Source organism: Acomys minous (genome assembly GCF_964271855.1).
Source record: "Acomys minous genome assembly, chromosome: 14".
Lineage (NCBI taxonomy): Eukaryota > Metazoa > Chordata > Mammalia > Rodentia > Muridae > Acomys > Acomys minous.
In genome coordinates this window covers 55,381,439-55,401,540 of record NC_140496.1, presented here as the reverse complement: position 1 = coordinate 55,401,540, position 20,102 = coordinate 55,381,439, and the positions used below count along the sequence as shown (strand labels likewise).

The 20,102-nt window shown below is 44.9% G+C and overlaps 1 protein-coding gene across 20 annotated transcripts in view; it reads left to right on the top strand.

Annotated features, from left to right (window-relative positions):
- The window catches only part of PDE4DIP (phosphodiesterase 4D interacting protein), a 204,117-nt gene that overhangs the window by 158,325 nt on the left and 25,690 nt on the right, over positions 1 to 20,102 (top strand). For all 20 annotated transcript variants that reach the window (XR_014774453.1, XM_084756810.1, XM_084756809.1 and 17 more), the window contains 5 exons: positions 6,606 to 6,694; positions 12,616 to 12,848; positions 15,176 to 15,608; positions 16,732 to 16,924; positions 17,947 to 18,063. Coding sequence is in view for 19 of the 20 variants with exons in the window: in XM_084756810.1 (XP_084612936.1) it covers positions 6,606 to 6,694; positions 12,616 to 12,848; positions 15,176 to 15,608; positions 16,732 to 16,924; positions 17,947 to 18,063 (1,065 nt within the window). In the remaining variant the exon portion in view is untranslated. The remainder of the gene's footprint in view (positions 1 to 6,605; positions 6,695 to 12,615; positions 12,849 to 15,175; positions 15,609 to 16,731; positions 16,925 to 17,946; positions 18,064 to 20,102) is intronic.

Sequence of the window (20,102 nt, the reverse complement as noted above, 5' to 3'; positions counted from 1 at the left end):
TGCTGCCTAGCAGAACAGGTGCTTAGAGACTAGCACCTGTGAGGTGCAAGCGCCTATTTAATCATTTCTCTCTGGTTGAAGCTCTGCAAACTTTTCTCCTCTTTTTGGTAGTCTATATAATCCAGAGAAGCATCTGGAAGCATAAGGTCCATCCATGGCAAGCCAGTAATAAAAACCAAAGATGCAGAAGTAGGTTAAACATGGCAGTGGTTTCTCTAGGGTGGGGTAGGTTGAACATGGCAGGGGTTTCTCTAGGGTGGGGTAGGTTGAACATGGCAGGGGTTTCTCTAGGGTGGGGTAGGTTGAACATGGCAGGGGTTTCTCTAGGGTAGGGTTTCGAATCTCACTGCATCTGGGATGATGGACTGAAGTTGCCCCCATTGCCATTTGTAACAATGATGTTTTAAAGCATTTTATTATAATTAGAAAAATAAATGTAGTACCTTTATGTACTCTGAGTACTGACAGAAAATAAGTCCTCAGCTTTTTTTCCATATAATCGCACAAGCCAAGATGAGTGTTCCGAATAAAAATTAGCACTGGACTTTTATCACCAGCAGAGAACAAGCAGTGGAAGGGAACTCAAAAGCTAGATAGCCAACAGGTTTTAACCAGATTTCAGATAAGACTAATTCAAACCACAAAGTGATGCTCTTGTTTGATGTTATTTTTCCTTTGTCACTGTTCAAAATCAAATTCCAGAATTTAAAGTGTTTATTATACTGCCCTTGTGCTAAAGCTGGAAGAATAAAATAGAACGTTGGGACAGTATTGTGAAATTTTTATCCAAAGTAATCTGAGAAGTTAGGACTGTTAGACACATAAGCCCTGTTCCCTAGACCTTGGCAGAGGCAGGTCAAGTCGCTGTCAGTGGCTAAGAGGGCACGGGCCTGCTTGGTACAGCTGCCAGGCATTGTCCTAGAGAAAGGCTGCTCGGCCTAAGAGCCCGTGTGTAGACAGGTGTGCCCTGCAGGCCAGACATGCCTATGTGTGAGGTACTATTTAACAGTAAGAAGCAATGTTATTGCTTTTATCATGAGAGATTTTGTGGGCTGTTGAGAAAGGGTGATTTACAAGCACTTCAAATGAAGAGGGAAGTGACACATCACATGATCAGAAACCCTGCCACTTACTTCCTTCCAGGACTTTCCTCGCCCTGTTAAGCTGCCTACTTTCTCAGAGTTCGTTCTTCATGGGACTGTGCTGTTCAACTGTAAACACCTGTGCTTTGTGTGTGTGCTAGCATACCTGCTCATTCAGTTGAGACACACCAAAACTTGTTATTCATCCAATAAAACTATCAAAGGCCAACAGAAGCTATTCGGTTTCATTCTTAAAGATTTATGAGAAAGATAGAGAAAGCGCATATCTTTTTTTCTTTTCCTTTATAGGAGTCAGTCTATCGATCATTGTACTAAAATTCTAAGTCCATGACAGAGCCTATGCATTTATTTATTTAACTGAAGAAAAGGAAACCTGTTTTTTGTTTTTTGTTTTTTATCCTCTCGAGGAAGCTAGACCAAAGAAACAGCACCGCACTTCCCCGTGGCGGTGCAATGTGCTCACTAAACTACAGACATGTGCTGTTGCCCTCCTGGCTGAGGAGATGTGGTGACTGCAGGTTTGATGGCCAGTTGCTGTGGGTGGTACCATCTCTTAATGTCCCTCCAAAGAGCACAGTTCTTCTGTTCCTTGAAGAAAATATGCCACAAGAGTTCCTGGGCATGGTAGAATTAGTTTATAGGACAGAGATTGTGGGCATGTCTTCTGATCTGCCAGGATAGCCCTAATTTATATATGTCCTGGGTAGTTTCAGATAGGTGAAACAGTGAATTAACAACCTGTTTGGAAAGTAGACCCTGTTTGCGTGCCCTGGAGAGTCATTTGATTATAATTTGCTTTACAGTCATTTCACATTGTTTCTTCCTTAGTAATATTCACACTGGCTGGCCCTCTTAGGAAACATTGCATTTGAAAGACAGAAGTACAGCATAAAAAAGCCTTGGCTGTTGGTAATAGAGCTTTGCTACCTATTTTCCAAAACCATAGCATTAAAAACAAAAACCAAAAAACTCAGCAGAAACAAAAGCCAAGGAGAAGTGTAAAGATTCCTGACATCAATATAGTCCTGAAGCGAATAGATGCAGGAGAAACAGCAGCTTTATAGGGAATTTTTGTCTTTGATTCTCATACAGCATCGTAATCCTGAGCCAGTAAGACTCAGTATTGGTTCATAACATGGAAGTGTGAGCCCATGGCAGCATGCCTGGGAATGAACGTGGGCTGGGCCAGAGAGGGCCGGTACAGGATTGTCAGGGAAAGAACAGCTGGTCTGCAGACTTTCTCAGACTGAGCTTCAGCGCTCTTCAGTTCCATACCACCCCTGCCACATTCGAAGTTGCTGTGGGAAGGGTTCTGCTCGTTACTGTTCCCATATAAATAACTTAAGGGAAGCAATGACCATAGAGGAGAATTCAGAAAGAATGCCTTGTATTGTCAGGAAGTGCGTAGATTTTCCTATTAAGCTTATTCGTGCATAGTGGCATTTCAAGGCAGTTCTAATTTGATGATGACAATGGCAGCTTTCCAAAAGGGATCGCCTCATATCCCTAACATCCCGGGCTTTCCTGCTTGCCCAATGATGCAGCAATTCAGAAAGAAAGATGTGCAAGTAAAATCAGTAACATCAGTGCTAACACTTAGCTTAGTTCAGCTCTGTAGCCTTCAGCCTTGCCAGCCCTCACCTTTCAGCGCAAGGACGGCTTCAGTTCCTCAGGAGCAGTAAAATGGTACTGTTTGAGGGCAGGACCTACTGCACACAACCAAACGCTGTTCTAAGCACACAGCAGCAGCACATTGAAGTCTGAAGTCTTTGAAGTTTGCAGCAGCTGCCTGGAACAGATAGCACTCCTAACCCTAATTAAAGTCATATAACTAGAGGCAAAAGCAGGTCCCAGCAGATGATGTGGACCAGAGTCCACATTCTTGATCACCCTGCCATCTCCAGTGCCTACCAAAGTGCGGAGTTCTACCTCGCTGGAAAGAGTGCCTTGCCTTTCCACAATGCATGAACTATGAGCACAAGGGTTTCGTTACCTTTCAGAGCCTTGTTTTATTTCCATGTACTTTGTAAAATTATATAGCTGGTAGAAAACAAATGGAACACATGGCATCACCCCCGTTCTGTGTGCTTCGGGCCTAGGAACCTCTAAGAACCACAGAACATCCACTGAGGATTCAAGTGTAAGCCACACACGAGTTGACATGTGACGCTTCATCTCAGAGAAGCAAGCTTATTGGAAATGGGCAGGTCATTCGCTCTCAGAGACTCGTGCATTATCAAAGTGACCAGATGTTCAGTTTTTAAAGTGGTGGAATCTCTTCCACTTAAACTAGAAGCTAAACTATCCGAAGAGAGTTAACGACAATAGTCTTCGATTGTCTTGTGAAAAGTGTAGAAAACAGAACCCTTTATGAAACTCTTTTTTTCACCTTTTCTTGGAAGTGGGCCAGGGTTTCACTGGCCTCAAACTCACTGCATAGCTGGGGAAGACCTTCAACTCCTGATGTTCCTGCTTTCACCTAACAAGTACTGGGGTTCAGGGATTTGCCACCAGGCCTGGTTTGCTGTGGTGCTGGGAATCAAGCCTACAGCTCTGCTAAGCAAGCGTGCTAACACTGAGCCAAACGCCAGCCCTAAGAAAATGTCTCTTCATTCATTAAAAAATGAAAATTATGACAGAAAGAGGGATGCTACTGATCACTTCTATTACTTTCTCCCCCACACTTTGTAGACCAGGCTGGCCTCGAACTCACAGAGATCCCCCTGCCTCTGCCTCCCAAGTGCTGGTAATAAAGACCTGTGCCATCACTGCCTGGCATAGTGATCACTTCTACATAGGACCCTGTGTTAGATATCATAGTCATTTTATTCTATTTCCTTTTGGGTTTTGGCTTTATTCTCAAACACACATTTTTCAGCATTTTAGTTTCAGGAGAAAGCAGGGTAACTATCAAGCTCCATTAAGGGAAAGAGAAACAAAATCTCCATATAGTAGATGGTTGTGGTAAGGGGGCATATTCTTCTTCTTCTTCTTCTTCTTTTTTTCTTCTGTATTTAATTTCTGAGGAAGCCAGAAACAAGGCCCCACGGCCCCTCCCAGTGGCTAAAAGAAGAATAGTAGAAATGTGATTCCAGCAGCAGAAAGGCCCCCACCTTACTCCTGGAACCTAGTGTAGGGGTGACTTAGGGATATGGACTCAGCATAGAACAGACTCCACAGCCCAGGGACAGTGCCAAGGGATGCTGACCCCAAGGAGCTTCCTTGCCTCTCAGACTCATTGTCTAGCTCAAGGGAAATGATGGGGAAAGTTGCTTTCTTGATCTGTCACTGAATGAGAATATGCATTTTCTTTTTTTTTAAAACTATTTATTACATACACAGTGTTCTGCCTCCACATACACCTGAACATCAGAAGAGGATACCAGATCTCATTATAGATGGTTGTTGGCCACCATGTGGTTGCTGGGAATTGAACTCAGGATGCCTGAAAGAGTGCACAGTGCTCTTAACTGCTGAGCCATCTCTCCAGCCTGAAAATGCATTGTCTTTATGGAGGGACAAATGTCATCTCTACTGTGGGACAGGGACAATTTTTCAAAAATAAGTATAATCTACAGATGTCACCAGGGGCTTGGCATTCTGGTCGAGCGGGTTTCTGAAATGCCTCAGGTTTAGGGAATATGCTCACTCACCCTCTACTTACCCAGACCCTGAGGAGGAGGAGTTCTTTCCACTCTGACAGTAGTTGGAAAGCCTTGCTGTATGCTGGCTGCCGTGGGTCTCTAAGATGCTGAGTGGTACATGCACCTCCTGGTCAGTGGTTTACTGGATAGACTCTTGCTCTCCTGGGAAGGTATAGCAACATTCACAGTGAAGACTGGAGGCCTTAAGCTGTCAACACAACACACTTGCTACTTCCCTCTTAGCTACTTGATGAGCTGAGCAAGCCATTGCAAATGCACTTGCATGGACTTGCAGGCACTAAGAATTGAAAGGCACATGGGAGCTGCCCACCTTCTGCTTGCTGTGTGGAATAGACATAGTTTGGGCTTTGTTGGGATGGGTAAGAAGTATGACCACTTGTGTTCATCTCCATGTTGAGGTTTCAAGTGTGAGTGTCTGGAGCTCAGGGGGAAGTTCTTTGGTCTTGGAAGAAATAATTAGATTTGCCACCATAAGAAACTCCAGACATCCACCGGCACAAATCTTGTCAGTAGTAGCTATGTAACCTCTTTGAGCCCAAGGTTACTCAGTAGATAAAAGGGGATTTTAATAGGTTGGTTGCTGAAGTAGGGTCAGAACTAGATGTTGTTGTTTTTGTTGTTGTTGTTGTTGTTGTTGTTGTTGTTGTTGTTTGACAGGGTTTTTCTGTTACACAGAGCCCTGGCTGTCCTGGACTCGCTTTGTAGACCAGGCTGGCCTCAAACTCACAGAAATCTGCCTGCCTCTGCCTCCCAAGTGCTGGGACTAAAGGCATGCACTATCACACCCAACCATAACTAGATCTTAAATGTTCCCTAAATTGGCAAATTCCATGAGATACAAAAGTGCCACAACAGATATTCCTTGACATTCTGAGGGGGGAAAAATCAGTACTGTGGGTCACAGTTCTTAACATAGAATTGCATGTTCAGTCTTATAATCAAATTATAATCAAATTTAAAAGGAATAAATATGACCTGTTTGTGCCATCCTGTATAGCAGTCAGTAGCCATGTGTGACCATTTCAATGTAAGCTACTGACCAAAGTCGTCTCTCTTGAGCAGCGCCATCCTCAGTGAAGGTTCTCTTTCCCAGCACCAGCCTGGACCTTTGCCCAGACTGCTAACTTCAGCCACTTGTTCCTTACAGCAGGATGTAGGCCCTTGTGCTCTAGGGTGACCAGGACATCACTGGAGGAAGAGAGGATGAGACTGTATACCATTTGAGCAGAGCAGTACAGAGAATCTTCCAGGCAAAGGGTGTTGGCACTGAAAGAGAGACTGTGAGAAGTGTGGAGGAGGGGTGGTCAGAGAAAGGAATTAGAAAGCCCCTGGCTCACCTTGTGCCTCACATCCCAACCTAAACCTCTGTGAGGCTCAGAAACCCAGAGAAGAGTTCCTCATAGATACTGTCAGCCTATGCGCACCCCATCCCAACCATGGCAGAGTGTGAGAGCGCTACCCCATCCCAGGAAGTGAGGGGCCTGCTCAGCTGTCAGTGGTGGGAGAAGGGCTAGTAATGTCTGGCCATGTTAATATGATGTTCCTCTGTGAGCAAAGTGGAGAAGAACTCATTGCAATAGGGGAGAGGATCAGCCACTCTAAAGGCTTCCGAGGTGTAGCTGGGAGGTCAAAGCGAGCTGATTTTGAGGCTTACGCTTAGATATTAGGAAGGAAGTAATGCTGGCAGAGAAGGCTTGGCTCTGTCTTCCCTTCCACTGAAGGGCCAAGAGTATAAAGTGTGGAAGAAATCAGAAGTGGATGGCAGGTGTGTAACTGTACCCGCCGTCTGGAAGCCATCTGCAAAGGAGTCACCTTTCTCTTCTGGACCTTCTTCCAGGGGCTCCCGCAGGCGACGACACTGAAGATGCAAGCACAGAGTTCACAGACAGCATCGAGGAGGAGGCTGCACACAACAGCCACCAGCAAGTAAGTCAGTGTCAGGCGTGAGGGTTCCCAGGGATCTGACCTTCAGCATCCATGCGCTGGGAGTGAGAAGGCATCGCTATGTAACCTGCTTCTCCTGCGCTCCCTCGTCTTCCTCGCTCTTCCTATCCAGTCTACCGTTTGTTTTCACTTCTTCTACTTCTTATTTCTGCTTATTATCCCTTCCTACCTACCTTTGGCCCTATTTACTCTCTGTAGCTTTAGCTTCAGAAGAATGAACTTTTTACTCACAAGACAATGGTGGCTTCCTCTCTTTGGTTTTTATGACTGAAACACAAAACAGAAGACAGGGAGACACTGAAGGGCTGTCTCGGGGCATGGCAAGGCCGAGAGCCTGCTTGACAAGAGTGCTGTCTGAGAAACTCATAGAGGATTGCAATGCCTCCAAAGCAGGGATCTCTCTCTCTCTCTCTCTCTCTCTCTCTCTCTCTCTCTCTCTCTCTCTCTCTCTCTGTGAAATAGAAGACAGCCAGCCCTGCCAGGCCACAGAATTTGGCACTGGCCCACCACTGAGGCCAGTATATCAAGGTGTAATGTCTCAAGGCCAAGAGCAAATGTCCCGGACCTCAGAGATTACATCACCCTTAGTGATCTTAGCACTCACTGGAACTGGGTGTCCCCACCTTGCCCAGTGACATTCAACAGTCACGTCTCCCAAATGCCTGTGGCTCTTAAGTTGTTGCAGAGAAAGAGGACCACTGCCAGAACGAATCTGGATTTTCTAGTGATTTCTTCCTTGGGGGCTACTAGGAGCACTTGTAGGGGAAATGAGGTCTCCTAGGTCTGCCTGTACATTTCCTGCATGAGGAAAAGAGGAGACATCTATTAAACTGATAAAAAGATGCCAAGGGAACAGGCTCCTAAACTGCATAGGATTTGTCATCGTTTTGGGCTCTTGGCCTGAATTTGTCTGGTATCCCAGACATCATCCCCAGTTTCTTGACTTTCTATCAAGGTCCCCTCTGTGTTGCTGTCATTATGCCTGCCCCTCACTCCTCCTTCGAGTGTTTTCATTAGCAGCAGCTCTTTATTTGCTTCCTCTGCGTCCTTCTCACTGACTAGTGGGCTGTACGTATACCACTGCCTCGGGACAGAGATACCTCCCTGATTTCATCAAGGATCTCAGGGGAGAGAATTTTCAGGATGAGCAGAAGTCTACTTTAAAACAGATTGGGATGTTGGCCGGACAGTGTGGTTATAACTGTGGTGGGCAGGAATTGCCTCAGATTTAAAAAGCGGAAGACACTGCTACGAGCATCAGTTTCGGACTCCTGTGCCCCAGCTGTTCCTCCTGGTGCTGCAAGTCTTGCAGACACACTGGTTTGTAAAGTTGTCTCTCCCCCAGCCTCCTCTCCTCACACAGAGAAGGTGAGCGGAGTCTATTCAGAGAAGGTCAGTACCTTCTACACGCGGCCTGGAGTAGACTTTGACCTAGCGCACACAGTGCTTATTTTGGCAGTAGGCGTAGGAAGTGTTGGATGTAATCCTAACTGAGCAAACCTTCCGAGCGGGGCTTTATTCTTTATAGACAGATGTATGTGCCTACTGGTTAAGGGATCTTCTGGGAGTAAGCTCCATTTTCTTCCCACCACCTTTTCTTCAACACCGATTTCCAGCTCTGAGCGGGAAGAACCTTGCTGTATGACATCATGGTGTATGAAGCCGTCGTGACTTCACGTCATCTTTTGTGGCGTTTGAGTTGTGACTCCCCTGTTACCAATCAAATAAAGCTTGCTTTGCCATAACTACTGTGTGTCCATATTATAAAGGTTTGTTTGCTTGTTTCCATGGAAATGGTACTTTTGAAGTTAGCGCCTGAGCTCTTCCTTATTGTATCCTTAGGAGATAAACTTTATTGTTGACCCCACACTCCCTCCTCCTCCTCTTTCTATCTTTCTTTCTTTCTTTCCTTCCTTCCTTCTTTCTTTTTCTTCTCTTTTGGCTTTTCAAGACTGGGTTTCTCTGTGTGTAGTCTTGGCTATCCTGAACCCGCTTTGTAGACCAGGCTGGCCTTGAACTCACAGAGATCTGCCTGCCTCTGCCTCCCAAGTGTTGGGATTACAGGCGTGCGCCACCACACCCTACTTCCACATTCTCTTCTTAGCATAGCCATACACACACTTCCCCTGACGAATAAGCTCACCTTTGTGTTCATGGGCAAGAGTCAAAGAAAGCGAGTTTGCTTCTTCATCTTTAGGAAGTCACTTAGCCCAGAAAGCCTGACCACAATAGTAATCTTCCCTAGGGATGACCCACATCTCAAAAAGATGTAAGGTCTGTAAGAAATGCCTAGGAGATGCCCACAAAGGACACTGGAAAGCAGTCAGCCATTCCAGTTCATTTGAACATTTGCAATGCAGAAACATTCATCAGGAGTCAAGTTTCAAATGCAAAGAGGTCAGTAGACTAAATGTGACCTTTTCTTTGAGAAAAGCTATTTTAAAGTAGTAACATCTTATTATCAAATCATAATTAAATGTACAGAGTACAATGTGCTGCTTTGATATTCACATATATAGTGAAATAATTAAGCCAAGTTAATTAATACAACCATACCTCTTCTACTTTTTTATGGTGATATATTTGAAATTTACTTAGTTATTTTAAAAATATACTTAATGTTAGCTATAGTCACCATGCTGAAAAATTGATATCAAAGCCTATTTCTTCTGTCTGTGTGAAGCTTTTTGAGTTTTCAAGTCCCCACTGTATCTTCCTGTCCACATCAAACTCTGGTGGCCGCTGACTGCTCTTCTTTCTCTTTCAGTCAGCTCAGCTTTGTATGATTCCACATTTAAGTCATGTAGGAAGACGATGTGGTCTTTGTTTTTCTCTGAGCAGCTTTATTTCACATATCCTAATGTTCTCCAGACTTAGGCAAATCACAGAACAGCTCCTCTTTTTAAGACTCAGTATTTTTTCATTACATGTCATTTTCTTTGCTCATACATTCATAGACACCCAGGCTGACCCCACAGGGTGGCATTTGTGCATAGTACTGGAAAAGGAGTGCTGACCTCAGTTCATACCTCAGATCCAATTTACCCAGAAGCAGAAATCCTGGATTATATAGTAGTTATAGTAGTTCTGTCTAGTTTTCTTTTTAGCTTCCTAACCACAAATGAGAACTCTTTTCTATGCTTTTTTCCTTTTCTTTCTTTTCCCCCCGGTTCTGAGGAGAGAGCCTAGTACCTCACACATGTTATCTTTCTTAAAATATATGCAATGACATTGTAATATGTATGAGGTGATGGCTCCTTGTGCTTATAACACTGATTATTTGAGAAATGATGATTTCTTAATATCCTTAATATTGTCTGAAAATTTACCTTTCCTGTGAGAAATATGAGGTGAGAGGGTGAAAACAAAACATGTCCAAAACAGGGCAAGATCTGAAGTAGGTCTATGAAACATCCAAGAGGGTTAAATTGTGTAAAACAATTGCACAAGTGAATTAGGTGATAATGAAAAAAAAAAAAAGAACAATAAGAGAATTATAATTTAAAATTCGTCCCAAGGGAGTCACACTAGTATCACATACACTGGTATGAGTTTTTTATTTGAGGAAAAGAACAGGAATATTTGCTTTTCATAGATGGTAAAAGCTGATGAAGAGTCTAGATCATGATTCACTTTTCATACACTTATATCTAAACTATAAAGTTAGTGTGAAAAAAGAACCAAAAAAATAAGAACCTAACAAACAAAAAATATTTCAGAGCTGTGAAAACCCAAACTGGACAATAGTCAGATCTCTACCAGGTAGATACATTCAAACTGTGCCCCCAATATGCCTCAGAATGATTATAATGTCATATTGCTATATCATAAGATGGGACACATCTGTGTCTATAAATCATTGCAATTATTTATTCTCTTACTTTAAAGTGAGAAATCAGACCAGATGAACCTTAAGGTCCATTTCCTATTTCATGAGTCAAAATGCTTCCCTTTAAAAGAAAACAGGTATACTGTGACCAGCTGACTAAAACACACACATAGAAAAGCCTCTCATCAATGGACAGACCTCATTGGAGATGGGTACTATTTTTAAGCATCAAGCAACACCCAAGGTTAAGAAAAGGGTGACTGCTGTGTTCATATTCAAGTCTAATGGTGATTTTGGTTATGTTTGTGGGTAAAGTCATGAAGTTTTCTTATTTATTTTTGCCTACCTAGTCATTATTTTGGAGGCTTTTGAAGCTAGCCTTGCTTCTGGTCCTCCTGCCTCAGTCTCCCAAGTGCTGGAACTACAGGCATGGGCTACCATTCCTGGCACATCACATAGTGAAGTGAAGGCTATGGTAATAAACCATCATAGCGCCCTGCCTAATACCCAACCCTCTTTTTTGTTACTGCTGAGTGGTACATGTAGAGATGGCACCAGCTGACTACACCTAGCAGCAGTCTTAGAGATAGATGGATATTGTCTGTTGTCTGGTGACTGCTGGACTCTCAAAGCCCAGATGGGATTGGATGCCTAAAGACTGAACAGCTGTGCCTATAACTCTCTTGTTCATGGCTGCCTATCACTTGGCAGTTTCAGTTGCTATGATATTAAGTGCCATTGCGTGTGCGCTATGAATGAATGCCACCACAGACCGGCAGCATGGGTCTGGCCTAGCTTTGTTAGGAGTAATGCAAGCGTCAGCAGGTCTGTGACCACCCAAGCTGCTCTATTGGCCTGTATACCTTGCTCTGGGTCCTATTCTATTCAATATGTTAGTGACCTAAGTGAATGACAAAACATATTAAACATTATATGAATCATCTCTAGTCAGGTGACCAAAACATGGTTTATAGAGATGCACATTAACTATTTTAATGGCTTTGTAATTGGGACATGTTTCTGTGTAGCCAGGATAAATTTATAAGTGACAAACATGACTCACAATGTTAATAGAGGTAAAAAGAAAATAGCACGACACAGAAATTACTGTGTGGAGCAGTGGAAAGTGAGAGTCAAAATTGACCTGAAATTGAGTATAGCTTCCAAATGGTGTCGCCGAGAGGAAAAACAAGTCAACGTGACTGGGAGGTAGGGAGAGTGCTGCTGAGGTGCGTGCAGTGGTACCTGCTTATAATCACCCTAGCACTCGGAGGATGAGCCAGGACAACCAAAAGTTCAAGGGCAGCCTGAGATACTAGTGACATTGAGGTCAATGTGAGCGCTAAGGCAAGACCCTGTTTCAAAAACTGAGGAGGAAGGAGGAAGAGGAAATCCTTACATTGAAATAGCCATATACTATGTGGCTTATCACGCTCAGGTTTTGATTTGTATTAATATAATTTTTAAAGTGTAGAAAAAAGCGAGAACTACATCCAGTGTATCTACTAAGAAAGTCTAAAAGTTCACAGCTTCCCACCTGGGAAAGGTACCTTAAGGTCTGTTTTACATGAAACATTTAGGAGTGAATTCAAGAGAATCCTTCAGAAGAAAGGCACTGAGAAATTTTCTGCTTTGTTTTCTTCTCTCGTGGACAGATTTATTGCGCTGGCACAGGGATAATAATCGAAAAGGGAAACGAGGTGTCCAGTAGGGTGGCTTCACCTCAAATCCCCTGTGATTGTAGGGTGGGATTCTCCTGCTGTTGGTGGCCATAAGCACCCTGACTCAGGGCAGAGTTTCAGGGGACTCCACACCCCTATGGGGAGAAGCATCGCAGTATTGTCATCTGCTCGGTCAGGTCAAACCGCGTTTGTCTGCACCGGGGTGGGTGAGCTCACGTGCGCTTCTCACCACATCTGGAGTCTCTTCTTTGTCCTACTCTGCGTCCTCACTTCCAGGGCTTCAACAGCGGAGCATTCCGTCTTGTCTTTTGTCTCCATGGGGAGCTGCCCTTGCCTTCACTCTTGCGTCCCCTTCAGTGACCTAACTTTTTTAAACCATGATTTTCCTCCAGATCATCAAAGTGGCCTTGGAGAAAAGCCTGGCGACCATGGAGACCCAGAACACGTGTCCTCAGCCCCCTTCCCCGGTGGGAGAGGACAGTAACAGGTGCCTCCAGGAGGAAATGCTCCACTTGAGGGCTGAAGTCCACCAGCACTTAGAGGAGAAGAGAAAAGCTGAGGCGGAACTCAAGGGGCTAAAGGCTCAAATTGAGGAAGCGGGATTCTCCTCTGTGGCCCACATCAGGTACGTCCCACCTTTTCCCCAGATCATGAGCTACCGCAGCCAAGAACTCGCCTCAGTGCACCCGCGGCATCGGCGCAGCCCTAGGGTGAGCCATGTCATCAGCTCTGAGCCTTCATCCTTCTATGTGCTTTTCATAGAAAAGTTAATGGTATTAGGTAGTGTTAGATAGTATTACTCACTTTCAATACTAAAGTAATCTGATCTTATTTCAGTATAATAATGCCTATGTATGGACAGAATAATGCGTATGTATGGACAGAATCTATGGGTGCTGTATGGGTGCAGCCTTCTTACCCAGGAGGCTTTACTGCTGTACAGGGAACTGAGAGCTCATGCAGAGAAGCATTTACACAGCCCCGCCTGTCTCCATTCAACCCCCTCTCAGCACAAACAACTGAATCACAGAACTGCAACTTTAACAGTCTTTGCCATTTCACTACAACTATAAAACTGATAAGCACTGATCTGATGGCTACTTTGGGGTAAGGAGATTTTTTTTAATGCTGAAAACCACATTGATACTGTAGAGTTTCAGTATGATGACCCTCCTCAGATGATCAAGTGGAGATAATAGGGGAAGACACCAGATGTCAACCTCCAGGTGCCCCCTCTGGGGCACACACTCTCATACACACACACACACACACACACACACACACACACACACACACTCACACACACATTCATACACACTCACACACACTCACACAGATTTATACACACACACTCATACACACTCACACACATTATTATTATTAAATCTTGTCATTCTAGATATCAGTTTTTTTATGTTGAATTATCCTGATAATTCTTTCCTTTTCACCTAAGTTAAAATGTAAATTTTACTTAGGCTTCTCTCTGTGTGTGAATTTAGTTGTGAGGTCATGGAACGATGCATCTCTTACTTCAATATAGACCGTGTACAGACACGTTAGCAGGTTATTTTCATTTTTCCATGGAGTTACTAACCTGAAGTTTTGAGTTGCTTAGCTCTCTGCACTCAGTCCTCAACACTGACATAGAAGCTGCAATCCCCTAATACTCAGTCCCTTGCTAAGCTTTACTCTCACTAGTTTACAGTGTGAAAACATCAGACTTTAACCTGAAACAGAGGTGTCAAAGTAATGAATATTCTTTTCTACACATGTTCCTTTTCTCACCCTCCTACCTGCTAACTTTGGTCATAGCCCTCCACTCTTTTTCTCCTCTGAGAGTCTGTCTGAGGTCTATGCCCTAGAGGATTTTCTCTCATGAATCCACACCTATCAACTTCTGCTGGAAGCTCCAAGACATTAGGATTCTGAGAAATCTAGTCTAGGTGCATACCCAAGTACTGATTCTTTAGGCCGTGATTCCTCTGTCTGTCTGTCTGTCTGTCTGTCTGTCTGTCTGTCTGAGAAGCTCAGTGTTCTCAGTTTAGCCAGTTTTATTTCTTCCACAAACACAGATGTTTTATGTGGCAGGTGTGCGTGGCAGTTCCAGAAATACAGGGTGACTAGAACAAGCACAGCCTGTGCTCTCTGGGGGTCACCTCCCATCGCATGGACCAGAAATATGGCAAACGATAGAACAACCACGTTTTCACTGCAGTTCTGATTGGTGTTACTTATTTTTATGTATTCCTGAGCCCCGATTATCACTAGGTGACTTAAAACCAGTGATAATTAAGGCAATGATGAAATCTACAATAAGGTGCTGGAGAGATGGCTCGGTGGTTAAGAGCGCTGGCTGTTCTTCCAGAGAACCTGGATTCAATTCCTAGCACCTACATGGTGTCTCACAACTGTCTGTAACTCCAGCTCTAGGGCTTTGACACCTTCATACAGAATGCATGCGAGTAAAGCACCAGTGCACATAAAATAAAAATGAAAGAAAAGATAAAATCCATGATTACAAAATTGTTCTAGGCAGCATCCTTCTTCTTCTTCTCTTCCTCCTCTTCCTCCTCCTCCTCCTTCTTCCTCTTCTTCTTTCTTTCTTTTTTAAGAAACAATATTGTAGGTTTGCCTGTGTACTCCAGAGGTCACTGAATAGTAAAGCATGTGAGACTATGTGGCTAAGTAAAAAATAGATGGGGAGGGGGTAGGGGGTGTAGGTGGTGGTGGTGTTTTAGTGATGCCGCCATCAGATGTCCATGGAAGCATGTGTGGTGAGGTCATTCTCCCATGCTCCCTCACTGTATGAAATGAGGGTTTGTTAAGTGTCTCTGAGGTTCAGTTATGTACTTGAGTGGCTCCGGTGTATCATGCACTAAGATGTGGGTGGAAAGGTCTTTAAAGAGCTATAGATCCCTCCAAACCTGGCCCCTCATTGTGTGTTTCCTGTAGGAACACCATGCTGAGCCTTTGCCTTGAGAACGCAGAGCTGAAAGAGCAGATGGGAGAAGCAATGTCTGATGGATGGGAGGTCGAGGAAGACAAGGAGAAGGGCGAGGTGATGGTGGAGATCGCAGTCGCCAAAGGAACTCTGAGTGAGAACAGCCTTCAGGCTGAGCTCAGGAAAGTCCAGGGAAAACTGAAGCGTGCCTACAACGTCATCCACCTCCTCAAAGAACAGCTGGTCTCGAGCAGCTCGGGAGGCAACAGTACAGGGACGCCAGAGTTCCTCGTGCGCCTGGCCAGGGAGGTGGACAGGATGAGCCCTGGCCTGCCTTCCCCGGGGAAGCATCACCATCAAGAACAGGAGAATGAGACCGTAAGGCATGGCCCCAGACCGCAGAGCCTCCATCTTGGGGCAGCCCTCTCAGTGGATGTCCACCAAGTAAGTGAGAGGCCCGCCTGAGGGAGATGTTCAAGGAAGGGCTGGGGGTGTTAGCTTTTTGTTAAACTGTTCTGCCTCGTGGGGCAGGAAGTATTGAAGGGAAGATTGTGATGCCTCAAGAGTGGGCTCTGAAGTCAGAGGTGCCCCGGTCAGCATCGGAAAGGGTCCTGAGCATTTAGTTCCAGGTTGCACACTCTGTGTTAGAAATTGATGTCTGCCCCTCCAGGTGCTCAGTGTGTGGGCGAAAGTGTTTAGACACAATGACTTTTTCTTCTCCCTTTGATTTTTTTTTGTTTGTTTGTTTTTCTTTTCTTTCTTTCTTTCTAAAGATTAATTTATTTATTATTTATACAATGTTCTGACTGTACACCAGATCTCATTATAGATGATTGTGAGACACCATGTGGTTGCTAGGAATTGAACTCAGGACCTTTGGAAGAGCAGATGGTGCTCTTAACCTCTGAGCCACCCCTCCAGCCCTTTTTTGGTTTTTTAAGATAGAGTTTCTCTGTGTAGTTCTGGCTGCTCTGTAGCCCAGGCTGGCCTCGAACTCAGAGATCCACCTGCCTCTGCCTTTGGAGTGCTGGGATTAAAGGCACAGTGGCATTTCATTAGATGTAGTCTCTGTACTATTGGGATGCTCTGGTTCTTGATGGAGCCCAGAGAGATGTTGTAAATGCCGTCTTCTTGTCACTGCTGCATCCTCCATGGCTATGCCTGTGTGCCTGTGCCATGGCCTCTTGAGAGTCCACTGGTGTCCTTCTGAGGGATGGATCGTTGCCTTAGATTCGGTGAAATGGAGAATTTGGAGGGCAGAAATGCAGAGAGGGTAGAGTGGAGATTTGAGCTTCTTCCTATCAAGCAACTGAGTAAATGCTTACTGCAGGTTGTTCTAAAGACTTGGTTGTCACTGTGCTACAGTGCTGCAGAAAGATGAAAATGACATTCTCCCAGCACCCGAGAAGCTCTGTCTGCAAAGCAGAGATTCAGAGAATCGCCAAAGGGCGAGAGAACTGCTGTGGCAAACACACAAGCGTATGCAGTCCAGAGCATTCAGACAGAGGTGGCTATCATAACCCACCCCCACCCCCAGTGTCCTCTGATCCTTGGGGTTCTTTCACAGCTGGAAAACAAGTCCCAGGCCCAAGACTCTGGACATCTGCCAGAATTCAGCCTGCCAGGCTCCACCAAACACCTGCGCGTGCAGCTGGCTCAGTGCAGACAGCACTATCAGGACCTCCAGGAGAAGCTGCTCATCTCAGAAGCTACCGTCTTTGCCCAGGCAAACCAGCTGGAGAAGTACAGGGCCACAGTCAGTGAGTATTGCCAGCTTGCGGTCGCCAACGCGCCCTTTCCCCATGAAGTCACCCTTTCTCAGACTTTCTCTTTCTACCCTGACCTGTGAACACTCCGGCCGGCCGTGACCAGTCTTAGAAACGTGGTGCTGAATATTTGACTGCAATCTCTAGTTAGTATAAAGAATAAAAGATGAAAACGAGGTTTTAAAGTGACAGTGAAGGGGCTAGCTCAGTGCTTACGAGCACTTGTTGTTCTTGATGGGGACCCCAGTTTGGTTCCCAGCACCCATGAGGTGTCTCACAACCTTCTGGGACTACAGCTCAGGGCATCCAACACTCTCTCCTGGCCTCCTCGGGTATCAGGCATGCAGGCACATGGGGGTGCATATGCACATGCAGGCTAAATGCTCATCACACAGAAAATAAAAATGAGCACATCTTTAAAGCTACAGTGGAAACATAGGAAGGAAACAGACTAACATCTGGGCTTGCTGCTCTCCAGACTGTTAGTACGCTGACTTGACTCTCCACATAATAGTTTCTTTCCTCCTTTCACTGTAACAGATTCTGCAAAATTCTATTATCACTGGTGCTGCACTGAGAGGGGGGGGGGTGCTCTTTATTCACATAAATATTGGGCTTGAGAACTTGGAAAGCTTAAATTTGGTTAGCTCGATGTAGTGCTATTATTTTATTGGACAGGCCAGGGCCAGATGTCTTGGGACTGTCAATCACTTCAGCTCCATTGAAACTAAAACCTGTGACAGGGCCAACGGTTCTCCTGTGGCTCCCTGACCTGGTAGCATGCATGCAGTTCCTGACTTGCCTCAGTTCTCAGAAGCAAGCCTCTCCATGCAGAGCATAGTGGGGAGATGCCCATTACCTATGGGAGGCTTTCTCTTCTCCCACTGGGGTCCAAAAGGCATCTCTCCCAGTCTGCCCCTGACTTCCCAGCCTTAAAGAAGTGTGCCAGTGGGGTCGAGGGAACATGTAGGATGTCCAGATATGCTGTGCCACCCACCGTCTCCTCCTGAGCACAGGCGAGTCCCCGGTGAAACAGGACAGCAAGCAGATCCAGGTGGACCTTCAGGACCTGGGCTATGAAACTTGTGGCCGAAGTGAGAATGAAGCTGACCGTGAGGAGACCACCAGCCCCGGTAAGTACACAGTGCGTGTGGTCACCTTCTCTCCCTGAGGAGTCATGTGTTGCATTTGGATGTCTTAGGCTACACCCACACATGATGAGTAGAGGGTGGGTGGGGCACAGATTATGGCTGGAATTCACCCAGGACTAGAGAAGGACAGGAACTTTGGAACACTCTTCAAAATGAGGCTACCAGTTTGAACTTCTCTAGCTTCAGGCATACTGCTAATATTAAGTAAGTAAGTAAGTAAGTAAGTAAGTAAGTAAGTAAATAAATATCTGTGAACTTTAATGTGTACCTAAACTGTAAGTTTAGATTTTTGGTTTTTGGATTTTTTTTTTTTCTGAGACAGGGTTTCTTTGTGTACCCTGACTATCCTAGAACTCACTCTGTAGACCAAGCTGACCTTGAACTCACAGGTATTTGCCTGCCTCTGCCTCCTGAGTGCTGGGATTAAAGGCGTGCGCCACCATGCCCTGCTTTTTCTTTCTTTCTTTCTTTCTTTTCTTGTCTTTTTTTATTTTTATTTTTTATTTTATTTATTTATTTGTTTGTTTGTTTGTTTGTTTTTGTATTCACAAAGGACCATTAGGGACTACAGGATTCCACAGAAGTGAACTTGAGGCAGTGTAGCAGGACAGTTAGAAACAGGGGTCTGGAGACCTGCCTGCTTGGTGCAAACCCTCTCCAGTGAGCTTCTCTATGCCCCTGTTTCCTTATCTGCTAAAATGGCTATTAAGGAACGATCTAACCAACTGGACATTCACATCAATAAGATGAATGGATTCTAATAAAACATTCTGACCAGCATTTTACTACTGACATGTTAACTAGTACTGTCATCCTGGCTGCCACCACCCTAGAGCAGCTTGGGGTATTAAATATCCTGATTTGGTTTGAAAGTCTTATTTTCCTAGGCCTGTTTTCCACACTGTTACAACTCAATGGTTTTAAATCCTAGCACTGTTAGGGGATGCTGTAGAAGCAGTTTGTTCTTCTGCCCTTGTGGTCGATTTACATATACACAGGTTTTGCTTTGTTTATTTGTTTGTTTATTTGTTTGAGACTGGGTTTCTCTGTGTAGCCTTGGCTGTCCTGGGCTCACTTTGTAGACCAGGCTAGCCTTGAACTCAGGATGATCTGCCTGCCTCTGCCCCCTGAGTGCTGGGATTACAGGCATGCGCCACCATGCCTGGATTCAACGTCTCACTTAAGAGGTGCTGACTAATGACTGACTCCTGTGTTAAGGACACAGGAGACTGCGGGGTTTGAATTCTGGGTCTTCTGTGTGCCCTGCATATGTGTGACTAGCTATATTACCCACTCACCCCCATCACTGGTTTGGGTCCTCCAGCCAACCAGATTAAAAAAAAATAACTGTGTATGTTAGGCATGGTGGCACACACCTTTAATCCCAGCACTGGAGAAGCAGAGGCAGGCGGATCTCTGTGAGTTCGAGGCCAGCCTGGTCTACAAAGTGAATCCAGAACAGAGCTATTATACAGAGAAACTCTGTCTCAAAAAACAAAACAAAACAAAACAAAAAGAACAAACAAAAGTGACTGTGCCTTGCTCCAGGCACAGGGCTGTTCAGTAAGAAAAGCTAAGTGTGACGGCACAGCTTACAGCCAGACCCAGTACTTGTTCATGTGACTAGTCCTGAAGGAGAGATAAACATGTTTTTTGTTTAGATCACAAGTGTGGGATGTGAAAAAGACTTGTGAGAGAGCAGGTGATGTTTATCCCCTTAGAAGTTTAACCACAGTGTGGGGGAGATTGGTTGTCAACCAGCTGAAAAACATCCTTGAACAAATTCTGAGAGGAGATATAAATGTGAGCCAAAAACAGGAGGCGGGGCCTTTGGAGACTTGGGATAGTTTTGGCTGTTCATCACTCCACTTCAAGATGCTCCTAGAGAGAACCGCTTGAGGGAAGGCTTCGGGGCTCCAGGTTCCGGTTGCTCCAGGTTCCAGCAGAAGAAATCCTGCTGATTATACCAGGAGAGTCGTTCCTTGGAGTTGATATCCTTATAGTTTCACTATTGTATCCTT